The 14,941-nt window shown below is 40.0% G+C and overlaps 1 protein-coding gene across 1 annotated transcript in view; it reads right to left on the reverse strand.

Annotated features, from left to right (window-relative positions):
• Positions 1 to 846: 846 nt before the first annotated feature.
• The window catches only part of SLC1A7 (solute carrier family 1 member 7), a 60,249-nt gene continuing 46,154 nt past the window's right edge, over positions 847 to 14,941 (reverse strand). The window contains exons 8-11 of the mRNA XM_075182105.1: positions 11,342 to 11,536; positions 10,335 to 10,469; positions 6,859 to 6,958; positions 847 to 3,696 (exon numbers count right to left, since the gene is read on the reverse strand). Coding sequence (XP_075038206.1) covers positions 3,472 to 3,696; positions 6,859 to 6,958; positions 10,335 to 10,469; positions 11,342 to 11,536 — 655 coding nt within the window. The 3' untranslated portion in view covers positions 847 to 3,471. The remainder of the gene's footprint in view (positions 3,697 to 6,858; positions 6,959 to 10,334; positions 10,470 to 11,341; positions 11,537 to 14,941) is intronic.

Below are 14,941 nucleotides of genomic sequence, written 5' to 3' on the forward strand. Positions count from 1 at the left end.
TAATGAGGGTGGATGAGAGACGCACAACGGAGTTGCCGAGTTGGGAGATATTTTGAGACAAGAGAAGAGATGTATGTTGGTGCAGCCTTGTTGATGGCCTTGTAGGTTAGTAAAAGTATTTTATATTGGATTCGGTAGAAAACAGGCAACCAGTGTAGAGACTGACAGAGTGATTCAACAGAAGAAGAACAATTTGCAAGGAAAATCAATCTTGTTCCAGCGTGCAAAATAGATTGTAGGGGTTTGAGTCTGCTTTGGGAAAGACCAGTAAGGAGTCAGTCAGTAATGAAGACACCTGTGCTCCAGCCAAGAGATATGGAAAACATGCACTGTTAGGGGTCCCTGAGGACTGGGTTTGGGAAACACTGTTCTATGGTGTTTGTAAGATATCATATGGAGATTGTGTGCAGAATGGAAGTTGTATTGGAAATTGTAATGGAATCTGGGATACATTCACACACACATTTACACGATGAAAGTATTTATACACATATAAAAAACAGGTCAAGGAAACTTGATAATGTATTGGACCATCTGTACTACACTGTTTTATATTATGTGTAAGACTATTATTGAAGATTTTATATTAAGAAGAAGATATATAACATCTCAAATGAAGAGTCATCTGTATGTAATCTTTCCTGATATAAGTATCAAGTCACTAAGATGTGTTGTCTGTATTCAGCGTACCGGCAGCAATCTGCTGCACCGGTGCAGAGAGAGCTGTGTTTTAATAACATTGGATTTGGAACATGCAGAGGTAAAATACTAGAGAGGAAATCCTTGTTAGTCAAATTTCACTGATTCGTTTCCCATTCAGTCAGAAATGAAGACACTTATCAAATGTTTATGTCCAAATTATTTTATTACCTAAAAAAGAAAAATGAAACAAAACCAAAAGAAACATGTTCCCATTAAATTGTGTCCTCATTTATCTATCCACCATATGGTACTGGCTGCTTGAATCATAGGCAGCAGTGAATAGCGTCTGCTGATTGTAATGTTAATATGTCTGGTCTGAAAAGCGCTTCCAAAGCTAAGATATGCAAATAATTCAGTACTTCACCTAGTTCACTTGTAAGCTTCTTTTCCAAAAATCATGTGCAACTTGAGACGTCTATTTAAATCTTTCTTGATACGTGCAGAAAAATCAGTATTGACTTAAAGTTGTTTTTCCACTGGTAAAATCTAGGAGGCCAGTGATTTAGCTGCACTTTGTTGACTGCCCATTATATGGTGCTTATTATATGAGCAACATAACTTTTTCGTCTTAATCATATTGGTCTGATGACTTTAGATAACGGTCTGATGACATTAGATACCTTCCATGCCCAATCATACTCTCCTACAGCCTTATTTAAACACTTTCTGAAAACCCATATCTTTAATAGAGCTTACCCTACTCCCACCTATACTACCCACACTAATGCACCCTCACAACTATCCCCATCTCCACTCTAAACCACATTTGTTTCTCTTGTTTCATCTGTGCCCTTTTCCAATTACAATGTGAGCTCTCTCATCAGCAGGGCCCTCCATACCCTGTGTTTTCATGTCTGCATTTGTTTTGTCAACCTTGTATGTCCCTGTTTTATGTATGTCCTGTCTTCCTCTTTGTCCGGCGCTGAGGAGCACTGTGGTGCCTTACGAATCTACAATAATAATAATTATATAGGTGTTAAAAGGTCACATTGAATTCCTTGGGGTTCTTATTAAAATTACGCTTCCAAGTCGTACAGGACACGACATACTGCAGTCTTATTGCTATCACGGGAGTATTGCAGGCACCAAGGGATTCATGGCTATAAGCAGTTATCTCAAATCTACACACATAAGGATATCACACTATTTGTTTTTTTTTAATCATTCGCTGCTGTTCCACGTAAGAGTCTGGTATGTATACATGGAACACATATACAATGGGGTTAAGTTATTAGTGGTGTACCACAGGGACTGGTATTGGGCACTGTCCTTTGTATCAATGACCTTGTAGATGGCCTGGAATATAAGCTCCTATGCTTGCTGACAACACTGAGGTATATCGGGTCGTTAACACAATACAGGATAGTAATTTGCTTCACAAAGATTTAGACAAACTGTGCAGCTACATGGCCGATAGAATTTAAGATAGATACATGTAGGTTTATATTAATCACACATTAAATACAGACACATGGGATACAAAAGGGGGAAAACTGAAATAGAAAAGGGTCTTAGGAATACTAGTTTACAGAAAGCTGAAAAGCAGCACACAGCGCCAGGCAGCAGCTGCAAAGGCAAATAAAATCGTGGGTTGCATAAAATGTGATGCAAACATAGTATTTCCATTTTATAAATCACTAGATAGACAACATCTTGAATATGAGTTACAATCTTGGGCACCACACAGTAAGAAGGGCATAGGAAAGCCCGAGAGGGCTCAGAGGTAGGCAACCTCATTGAAAAAGGGAAAGGAAGGTTTAAATTATGAAGAAGGGTTAAAAAACTAGATTTGTTTACTTTTGAAAAAAAGACACCTTAGAACTGCCCTAATTAATATATATAAATATATTCAATATCAATACAAAAGCTTGGTCAAACTTCTCGTACCAATAACCAAACAAAGGACAATGGGTCAATAATTGCGAAAGATAATTTCCCCATGAGCTTAGGAAAGGGTTCTTTACTGTAAGAGCGGTTAAGTTGTGGAATTCCTTACTGCATGAGACGGTGATGGCAAATTCACTATAAGAATATAAAAATGCTTCCATATGGTATCTATAGCTATAATTAGTAGAGAACATAATGGGGGTGATTGATCACAGAGATCATCTGATTGACATTTTTGGGGTTGGAAAGTCATAGCTGTCACACTGAGGATTTTGATTTGCCTTCAACTGATTAAACACAATTAGAATTTATTACCAGTTGAACTCGATGGACTTTTGTCTTTTTTAATCTTACTATGGTATACTTGCAGAACATTTTATTTAGCATAACTGTTTGTAATATTTTACCTCTTTATTAGTTTTTATTAACCGTTTATTGTTTTCACTTCATCTTTTGTTTTCCCCGACATGAATATAACACCAGCATTCATTTAAACTCCCTTATTATGTAATATATCTGCACTGTGAAAGATGGAGTGTAACTGTCCTCTGACCACAATTGGATATGGTCATACAGAGTGGAAAGATGTTTCAGTTGCTGGTAACCAAAGTGGTAAGAAAGATCACAAGCCCCCAAACATATGTCTTGCAGGATACATATATAACAAAGAGATGATTCTAAAAACTCTCTGTCGGTGTAATTTGAGTTTTATAAATTTGTTCTATGAGACAGGTTATTTTGCTTTGTCGGTATGATTCCCGTTTACCAGACAGGTGATCGTATCTGATGATACAACAGACATCAGTCTCATTCCACCTCCAGGCGCAGGGCAGTTCTGTGAATGCACATAGGACCTGGCGAGCTCGCCAACGTAGCGCCAGGTTACACATTAGTCTCCAGCTCACTGATCTCTATCGTACAGTGATCTTTATCTGAGCATTTCTCTGACGGTTCAGGGACTTCGGGCTCAGAGTCCACCTGGACCTGGTGAAACTCCTGAGCAGTATGAGAGAGGTGAGGGGCACTCCGACTCTTCACACATCCATTCCGCTGGTAGGCCATGATCTGGTGGATGCTTATTGGTTTGGTCTCACAGATCAAAGGAACCTGGATAACACACAAAGCAGCTATTGGAGTAGAGAAAGCACTTACACATGTCACTTCTGATTAATAATCCTTACACATACATGTAGCTTCACATTTCAAGGAACACAGACAGAACCTGAAGAATTCACACTCTAAATGTTTTAATAAGAGACGTCCGAGATTCTTTCGCTTCCCGAAACATTCTCCTGACACTGAAAAAGTTATTCAAAGGTCGCCTTATGTATAATATTCTCTTTCTAGGTCTGTTCCATTTATTTCCACTACTTGACAGTTTGTACCCCAGCGGAGTGACTAAGCTTGCCAGTGTTCCCTTGTTACTGAGCTCATTAACACACAGCCCTTTGTTTCCTTCCTATCCCACCCTGTAGATCGTGCCGAAAAGGGTAAATTAACTCCTACCCTCATTGAGTAACTATTTTATTTCATTGTAGGCACGGCCGGGGGTTAACCAAATCCCGGCTGTATGCAGAATCTAGTAGATGAACAACTTCTTTTATCCTGCAGCTCAGAGATTTAGGGTCACTCCAAAACACCACTCACTGTAAATAAGTCTCACTGGATGGAAAAGGTTAATATAAATATATCTTGATTTCCTGTCAGAGACGCCCAAACTAAAGAACTTCCAGATTTCCGTTCTAACTCACAACAGGTTGAAAGATCAGTCAAAATAGACCCAGACATGAGGAAATAAAAGCACAGACACAGATGGAGGGGAGAGGGTGAACGAAATATATAGTAAGGGTGGGGGGGATTTATTCTGACAGGCAATAGCAATAGTACAAAGGAAAACGATGAGGGGAGACCACAGATTTCAAGAGAGATTGGATGTATTGTTGCAGGCTACAAAATGACAGTACATTTGGTCCAGTTAAAGTGTAATCATAGGTGGGAGTTCAATTGGCCGCGTTACTGTATAAAGTAACGTGGAACTATTACCATTATTACGGTAATAGTGCGCTTAAATACCATTATTACGGTAATTTTTGCTCGCAGCACCCTGAGCTGCCAGCAGAAAGCTGGGTTAAATTTACCATAATAACGGTAGTAGGATTAACGCTGCGCTAATCTGGGGGGAATTGAATTCCCCCCATAGCTTAAAGAGAGTGGAGGAAGCGATTTTAGTGGGCTGAACCAACATCCACAAGAATGCAATCTATGGATTCCCTATCAGCCACTGCCTTCTGAGGAATATTGGTTCAGTCCACAAAATGGCTTCCTCCAGTGTGTCCCTCAGTAATGCCACTAGTTCCTAGTAAGCAGGTAAGCTGCCTTACGATGAAAATTTGGGTCCGCCCACACAATGGCACCTTCCACTGAGCTTCAGTAGTGCCCCAGTGATGTCACGGCTTACTAGTTAATTGATAGGTTACATTCTCATAATTATAGATTCAGCCCATAAAATGGCTCCCTCCATTATTATTATTATCATTATTATTATCATTTATTTGTTAGGCGCCACAAGATTTCCGCAGCGCCGTACGCAAAGCAAACAGTAGACTATACAGGGTATAACAATACAGAACAATAAACAAAAATACCAATGCTTCAGAAACTCCAGTTAGGTCAATGCAGTAGAGGCAGAGTAGAAGAACAGGTGTGGAGACAAGAGGGAAGAAGGCCCTGCTCATTCGAGCTTACATCCTAAGGGTGGGTGAACGAAACAGACACAATTGGAGGAAGTTGAAGTGTGGGGAGAGGGACCGGGAGGAGAGAGGGTAGAACGTTTGGAGGAGATGCGGGTTAGGTAGAAGGTTGGTAGGCTTTGAGGAACAGGTGAGTTTTGAGTGCTCGTTTGAAGGAGCACAGATTAGGAGAGAGATGGATGGAGCGAGGGAGGTCGTTCCAGTGGAGGGGGGCGGCACGGGAGAAGTCTCCATTACATGTAGATGCTGTGTGCACTTCAAATTTATATCTACAAGATACCTAATTAGTGTAAGTAAATTTATATATACATGGAACTTGTATATACACATATAAAGGCTTCATTGCAGGTCATTTATGAAGCGTAAAACATCAACTCCGCAGTCCAAAGCCAGATCAGGGCCTGATGTGCTCCTCAATGTGAATGAGTGCACCAAGGTTTCCGTACGGGTTTACAGAGCACAACAGCAGCGGCTGCAGAGGAGCAGACGTTTCGTGGATTGAAGGTGTTACTAGCACAGTAGGGAAACGGTACACTGGTGCGTCTAGTTTTATGACACAGGGAGAAAGATTTACATTTGCAGAGAGAGATTATTTAAATGAGATCAATGGGTGGAAAGGGAGCATTTTCAGGGGCGTTCCTTTCCACTCCACAGAAGTACTTGAATTTTGCGCCAACTCAGAGATGGCCGTCTGTGGGTCTCATACTGTTAATGGGACAGGTTTTGCACTTCCATATTACACTAGGCGGGGAAGTGCGCTTGTAGCAGCGCCCCAAGAAATGTAATACAAATATTCACACACACACACACAAAATTGTCACATATAATAAAGAGGCAAAACTGAGCAGTGTTTTAGGAAAAAAAGCAGTAGGATGTTTTCACTTTTACAAAGTGCTTTTCTGGAGATTTCTATCCTCTCCGTACACCAAGGTCACTTCTAGTTTGCGGCAGCATCTCCCGAAAGCGGAGAGTATACATGCACTGTGAAGTGTGCAGTATAGACCATAGAGATGCATTGGTGCAAAACTGAGGTGTTCTGCAGAGCGTTTCATAAATTACCTTCACTGCATGTGAGTTGAGCCACTTTTATTTTTTTTTAATGTAACTATTTTTATTGACTCTGTAGCACTTAAATCGCTGAAAGTTACAAACTGATGCAATTCCAGCGCAGGTATATCTGTACATATGTGTCATTTATACAAAATGCCACATGGAAATGTGAGGCCGTACATATTAATATAATACATAAATAGAACATCTTAATAGAGTGTCAACAAAAACAGGCAGCAATTAACAAGTATCATGCGCTATAACGTGTTGTCTGTAGTACATTCAGTTGGGGAGAGGTGCAGCAAGTTCCATCATTACCCCATCCCTCCTGTGTCATCATGGGGGGAAGGGGGTGGGGGGGGGGGGAGGGGTAACCTGCCTAGTCAAATATCAAACCATGTACCAGCTCTAGTAATTAATCCACTCTTTCCAGGTCACTTATTTTCCCGAAAAATAGCTTTACCTTTACCTCATCACTCTGCCTGGCAAAATCCTTCCTGCAGATATGGGCCATGATCCCGGCTGCCAAGGCGTCTCCAAGCACATTGATCATGGTCCGGAACCTGTCTCTGGGAAAACACAATTTTGCCAATTATTCTTCAGCTCTATCAAATTCATATCTTGTATGCAGGTGACTTTCTAGGCACTTCGGTTTTTTTTTATATATATTTTGTACTCTGCCTTAAAGTCTAAAATTCTACATGTGGCTTTATGTTTTGTATTGTCTGTTAAATCCCGCGCTCCACCAGATTTCCATTTGCTGCTGGTTTGTAACATTTCCCAATAACATTGCCAGCAACACATTTTCCTTTTTATTTGATGATGCCTTTTTTATATGTTTTTAAATGTTACAATGCAAGAAATTAAAAACAATGCTACAAACAATGAGAGCACACATAGGCGTTGACAGTGTAGATGGATAGATTTGGACGAAAACTTCACAGAGTGGTAACACTGGATCCCAGAAGACACATTAGGTGGTTGAGATCCCGGTCAGACCTCCTGTTAGTGTACGCTGGGCAGAACTTACGCTGGGCAGAACTTTGACCCAGGGAGCCTGTTCTGACCCATCCACTGGATGGATTTGGATGAAAATTTCACAGAAGGTGGCAATTGGTCTGAGTTGCCTATGAAAAGAGAGTCCCTATAGATGAAATCACTTAAATGGCAGAAGTGTGTGCCTCTATAAGCTCACACTTACCTGCATGAGTTAATGTTCAGTTTCAGGCCGACCAATGACTGTCTCGAGGGAGTGTCCTGTTTTTTTCCATACCTCCTCTCTCACTACCTGTCCGCCTTATTCTTCTTCACAAGATCCCGCCCATTTGCACCACATAGCGTTTTAGTACTTTGAGTGACTGTATTAACCCATGTTATTTCCATCGTCACAGAGCAGGCACAGTTGGTAGGAAGGCACCACGATCAGCGGCTGATACACACGGCGCTATCGCTGACTGGCCGTAGGTCACTGCCCCCTTCGAGGTAACGGTAACTCTTGGTCCCTTAGTGAGGGGCATCCTTTGACCTGCTTAGTGAGGGCACAGCATTGTGGCATTAGAGGGGGAGCATTCACTCTGATGTGAAGTTTAGCGCCGGCCAAGCAGTTAGGGATTAGTTCCCTGTGGTTAGTGGATTCACGGCGGTCTCGCCATCCACGCTTGGTTGGGAAATCAGTCTGGTCAGCTGTCCCGCAGTGCTCTTTCTCCGCCACCAAATTATTTAATAAACCTTTGACCTATAAAGCCACTTTACAATGTCTCAGAGACTTTATTTTAGATAAGTTAGTTTAAGCTAATGAAGGTATTTGTGAAGGGGAAGAATGTCATCCATGGTATGCAATTTATTGGAGTGTTTGGGGTCAGATGTACCACAACGGGAGGTTGGTGTACACTGGGCAGAATTTTCAAACAAGGAGCCTCTTCTGGGCCTTCCACTGGATGGATTTGATTGGCATCTTAGCTGCTAATTATTTTTAGAATGTTGACAGTTCCGTCCAGGGGCAGGCTGGGCTGGGGGCCTGGGGGGGCTACCTTGGGCTGGGTTGAGTCTTGCCCCCCAGGTTAAAATTTGCCAGCCCTCCCCTGGTTACATCCAACTCATTGATAATTTAATAACTTGAAGATTTAAATCCGGGCAACGTCTGGTACTTCAGCTAGTTGTTAATAGATTTCAAATTGGCCCAAGAGTGTGCTTGCCGCATCTGTGTGCTTTTGGTAGGGAAATTACATCGCAAGCCCCGGGGACTGATGAGAATGAATAAAAAGTATCTGATTATACAGCGCTGCCTAAAATGTTGGCACTAAAGCTACATAAATGAAGGATAATAATTATATTATTTATTATTCCAAGTAAAAACAGTTTGGCTGTGCGGCTAGAAAGCTCAACTTGTTCCTCAGAAAAGCACAGATTGTGTTACAATAGACTATAATCCCATGGCAAGTCCGGGAACATGCGCCCTGAGTGGTCTAACATCTAAAATATAGATTATTGGGCTTAATGACTGTGGAAAGGACCGTCACAGGCACATCAGTCCAGACATCCTCAGTACGTGGTGGGATATCAGCAACATATTTCCTTTGAAATCCGTATTTATAACTCCCACACGATAACATCTGGCCCACATAACATCAGCTGTGGATGAGTAGGGTACGGAGCAGACAGCTGTATGTAGAAGGATTTGCTATTCCCTTGTACGTAAATCAATCACGGTATCTAACACATTGTTAAGTAATTGCTTTAATGTCTGCACGTACTATATGTGCTCAGTCTGCTGTCATAACATGACTGCAGCCAATATAAAGTAAATCCTTTGCTGGAACGCTCATGAATTACGTCCCTCCGTATATGATAGAGAACAAGTGTTGGGACAGATTCACTGACAAACTCTTAAGCTTGGTTCACACTACAGACTTGTCACCCAATTATCATGCTCATCACACAATAAACAACCATTGGTAAGATATCGCATCAGTGTGTACGCTACCACAATCATGTTTTATCAAACCAAAAAACCAAAACACATTGTAATGTTTGATTTGGTTTTATAAACTTTCTAAAAATCACGACCAACGATGGAACGATGTCTGGCAAATGGAAGTGTGTTCACACTCATGGCCAGCAGTGTAGGCAGATCTCTGTAGAATGTGCAGTCATGGGGCCTGATTCATTAAGGATCTTAAATTAAGAAGTTTCTTATTTAAGTCTCCTGGACAAAACCATGTTACAATGCAAGGGGTGCAAATTAGTATTCTGTTTTGCACATAAGTTAAATATTGACTGTTTTTTCATGCAGCACACATATACTTGATAGCTCATTTGCACACTGAAATTTAAAGTTGATATTTGTGTGCAACATGAAAAAACAGTCAGTATTTAACTTATGTGCAAAACAGAAAACTAATTTGCACCCCTTGCATTGTAACATGGTTTTGTCCAGGAGACTTAAATAAGAAACTTCTTAATTTAAGATCCTTAATGAATCAGGCCCATGATCTTTTCAGCAGATGGTTATGAGAGGTGAAGAGCACAGATCTGAGTAAATCATGTAGGTGTGTTCACATAAAACTGCATGCACATTGGGACTTTCAATCATTTGTAAAATCGTTACAGAAATCGCATCTGCAGTAATTTTCTGTAGTGTGTACCCAGCTTTACTTCACTCTACAAACGAGGAAATCAGGCCGCAAAAAGGATTTGATATGCCGGATATAAAACTGCTGGCAGTATACGATGCATTGGCATTAACCTATGAATTTTAGCTCCTATTTGTACATAAAACCATTGGGATTGTTATATAATACGATTGCTAGTAAAAAGGGCTACTTATTGGAATAATTGCAACAGAGTAATCCAAATGATGTTCACTTGAGGTGATTTGAAGTGCTAAAAAGATGCATGTATACAGATTTTAGCAGCAAGCAATGAATGTACATTGATAATACTCACAGCGCCCAGTCAACTGCAATGATCAGAGTGATGTCATCAGTGGGCAGACCAACAGAGGTTAATACAATCACCATGGTTACCAAGCCAGCTTGAGGAATCCCTGCCGCTCCGATACTGGCCGCTGTCGCTGTGATGCTGTGAGAGTGAAGCAAAAGGCAGACATGTCACAGGAAATACTATATACAATTTGGCGTCTGGATCTACATCTATTTTTTAAGTTTGCTGTTTGTTAGGCATTGGATTTCTTAGCAATAGGACATTTCACCCTCACAGGCTATCAGCATGTCATGTAATGGCAGAGGGGGCAGAAGGAGAGGGAGGATTTTACAGTGCGCAGAGCAAATGGATCTCAAAGCCTCTCTGCGCACTATATCATGTGCCATGTGACTGTGGTTGCCATGGCAGCCACATGACTGTGCAAACCCTGCAGAATTATAAATCTTTGATTATCAAACCAAGGAAAATATTTATTACCGAGATTATTCTTATAACCTGTCACAGCGATTTATGTTAAAAACACACCTCATTTCTGTCATGGGATTCCTGGAAAAGCACAAATATTTGCACTCACCACATCTCCATGTAATATTGAGTTTGGCTACATTATTTGTCTTCAGTAATTTAGTTCTTACCAGCCTCTGCATTAACACAATCCAGCAATATTATTTATATTATTATTTGTGCAACAGCCAAACATTACTTCTAATCTTAGATAGCTGATACCTATGTATTAAATGACTGCAGAAATTGTACTAAAGTTTCAGTTCTGGGTGTATGTACAAAAGGGAATCACAGTTCACCTAATTTGGACATAATTTCAAAAAAGTAATTGCAATGTACACTGAGTTTTAATACATAGGTGATTTTTCAGCTATGGTCTATCACAGTGGAAAATTAATTAGTTTATTTGCACAGGCAATTTATGAGCGAATTTCCGCTGCTCTCAATTGCTGTTAAATAGTTTTTTACTATTCTAAATAGTTAGCTTTTTTTGGGTAGTGACTCACCTGATGGTAATGAGCTGACCAAAGTCTAGCTCATAGTTGTTTACTTGTGCGATAAAGATGGCGGCTACTGCTTCATACAGGGCGGTCCCGTCCATATTGATGGTGGCCCCAACCGGTAACACAAACCTAGCGATACGTCTGTCTATGTGATTGTTCTCTAGCAGACACTTGAATGTTATGGGCAGTGTGGCAGAACTAAGGAGACACAAACAGGTGATGAGATAGGGATTGTCGTAGTGATGCCCCACAAGAAACTACCTGCAATGTGCATAAAGTAGAAGAGATTCCTCACAACTTGCAAACAAGTTTTATTAGGTAATAATAGCATTCTATGAAAAATTACACACATACAACCGAGTATATATATATATATATATATATATATATATATATATATATATATATGGGTTTGGACAAAAGACTGAAATAGTAAAGCAAAACTTGCATAATTGGGAGCAGTTTCGGACCTCTTTATCTATGCAGTTCAGTGACCCATATCTATGAACTTTTAGGGGTATATTTACTAAACTACGGTTTTGAAAAGTGGAGATGTTGCCTATAGCAACCAATCAGATTCTAGCTGTCATTTTATAGAATGTACTAATTAAATGACAGCTAGAATCTGATTGGTTGCTATAGGCAACATCTCCCCTTTTTCAAAACTGCAGTTTAATAAATATACCCCTTAGGCTTCCGTGCACTACATCTAACATCCCTCCCCATTCCAGAGCTATGCAGAACTGTAGCCTGCCATCAAACAAAGATTTTCAAAAGGAAACATCCCCAAAAATAAATAAATTGTGGGATGAAGAGGTTTAATTAAGTAAACAAAAAACCAACAAAGTTATTTCCGGTTTATTATTTAGCTCAGTGTTACCAAACTTTGATTTACCGTAAGTAAAATTTTGAAAGAACCACAAACTTTCACATATGTCAAATGGAATTTATGCCCTCCTTCAGTAAAGCATTAAAAGCGTGACAGTACTATATTTAACTTTAGCATGCTGTGAAATAAAACTAATAAAAAACAGCTGGGTTAAAACGTTGGAAACCAGAGTAACATTATGTAACATAATATAAAACAGGTAGAGCGCCGTTAGTGCACACATGACATCACTTCTCCTTGGGCGACTGTAGATAATTACGGAGGAATCTACACAGCATCTCAAAACTCAACAACAAGCTCAATGTACAAAAAAAAATAGAAAACCAAAATCAGACTTAAAATATACTTTCACTCAATATTATCAGACTTTTGTAACATTTACGATTTGAGATATTTGGCATCGTATTCACAACTGCTTTGCAGTTAAGGGGAAAGTTATTGATGTTTATTTACTGGCTGAAAGAGACAGCAGTATTCTTCCAAAGGATTACTGACAAGAAGTGTGCTGTGCATAGGTTAAAATGCAACCCCCAAAATCCCAGCTTTATCTCAAAATATCCCCGTTCTGCTCCTGTGACTGTGTTACTAGTTATATACAAACAAAGTTGTATTTTAGGTTTAGTGGCAATTTAAAGTATGATTATAATGGGGGTCATCTAATAGAGGACTCGTATATGCTCAGAACATACATAGGAAAAGATGCTTGTAAAAAAAAAAATAAAGTATAGAAGTGGTTTGCCATTGTTCTTGGTAAATTCTAAAGTTATATAGGTTTTTCATTTGTACACAATGTAATGATATAATGATGTGTTATATACACAAGAGAGAATATTGTCTTGGCAGTGTTATTAATCAATGTGGAATTCTCATTTTCAATACAAAATGTAATTGAATACAAACACAAACACAAATATAAATTCAATTAAATACAGACATCTGTTGTTTCCCATGTAAAATCCAAAGGGAATATTATTTCCTGCACTAGCCTAAATGGAAATGGCAGATGAGCAATGTGAATAGGGGGCAGCAACTTCATATAATAACAGCCTCTAATGATTTCAGTACTAGAGGGGTCAATAGACAATCAGCCTATCAGCAGCAGCTATGGGCTGATAGTAATCATCATCATGGTGTATCTATGCACCAGCAAGAGATACACCCCCTAAAAGGCGTATCTGCACAAGTGTCCACGTCAAATTGTGTCCCAGTTACTTACCTGCACCTCTCTGCCCCTGTTCTTCCCCTTTCACCTCTCCAAGGAGACAACTTAGGTGGAGGAGGTCATGTGGAACTATAAGTTTGTTATATAGCTTTTTTTATTTGATACGCATATATACGTGGATGTGATATCTATAAACTAAAAGTTCCACTGAGTAAACATGAATAGAGATTTTTTCAGGGAATGACCAGGGAAATGGACCCGAAAAACAATCACTGTTCCGCTCTGATTTCCAAGAGTTAATACAGACAAAATCATAGGGAAAGAGGGTAAACTCACACCTGGTTCTCCAGCTACACTGAGCCCCATATTCCTACTGAAAAACAAAGTAGAACTATTTAATTTATGAGACTGTTGGGAATCACTGGTACACTGTGTAATATAGTACATACAGCGAAGGGATCTATTATTCGGAATGTTCAGGACATAGGATTTTACAAATAAGCCCCCACCCCCGTCATAATTACGAGTACAGTGCTTAATGCAAAGCTACATTATAAATGACCTCATTCTTTCCCAGACGGCTCCTAACATCCCCTGTTCCTCACTGTGTAATCTCTGCTGACATTGAGTATGGGAGGGGTGCAGTATATCTAGGGGGTGGAATATGACCAGGACACTTACTGCAGTGAGGGGTGACATGATACACGTCAATGACTGCATGTGGGGCCCTCTACCCTCCAAAAGGGCCACACATTACACTTTATCTCAGAAATAAGTTAAAACTATACATTTAATTAAAGAAAGAGACATCACATTCCCTTAAAATAGATCCCGCATGCCACAGAAATACCCACACTTGCCTCTTAAATACTGCTCAGAACACCCGCAATGTCCACCCACCAAAAACACCCCAAAATGCTTTGTAGAGCTCCAATTTTCAAAAACACCTCTTATATATCCCACCAGTCCTAAAACACCACTCACCTCTCAAATTCAACATGTCCCTCAGATTACACATAAAATGCTCTTCAAACACCCCAATAACCCCTCATTGTGAGGACCAGTGACCCATTATTACCCTAATGACTAATAAAACAGTGCCTAAAAATTCCTTTCCTTGCTGTAATGAAATAAGCAGGAATCATGCAGCTCTTCCCAGTGGAGGAGGGAGATCATGTGTTATAGACACTTCTGGTCTTTGGTACAAGGCTGAGAGATCACCGTGTGTTGTGTGGAGGAGATGTGTGATGCAGGGGAGATCCGGCTGCTCCAGAAAATAATAAGATCACATTCAGACTTATCCTCTATTTTATTACCTACTTTATCTTAAATATTTTTTCATGTATTATATTGGCTGAGTAAACCATGTCCATGTTTACTGTTCGCCATGGTGTGCTTTGCACACTGTAAAAGTCTCCCTGGTTTTCATCATCCCAGGATGACATCTCTCGGTGGGCGTTATTAGCGGTATGTCTTTGTGATCCTGATCCAGAAGACAAGGTAATTTGGGAAAGGGAGGCTGAATCCAAACACTGATGGCACACCATTGTCT

Source organism: Mixophyes fleayi, chromosome 8 (assembly GCF_038048845.1).
Source record: "Mixophyes fleayi isolate aMixFle1 chromosome 8, aMixFle1.hap1, whole genome shotgun sequence".
NCBI lineage: Eukaryota > Metazoa > Chordata > Amphibia > Anura > Limnodynastidae > Mixophyes > Mixophyes fleayi.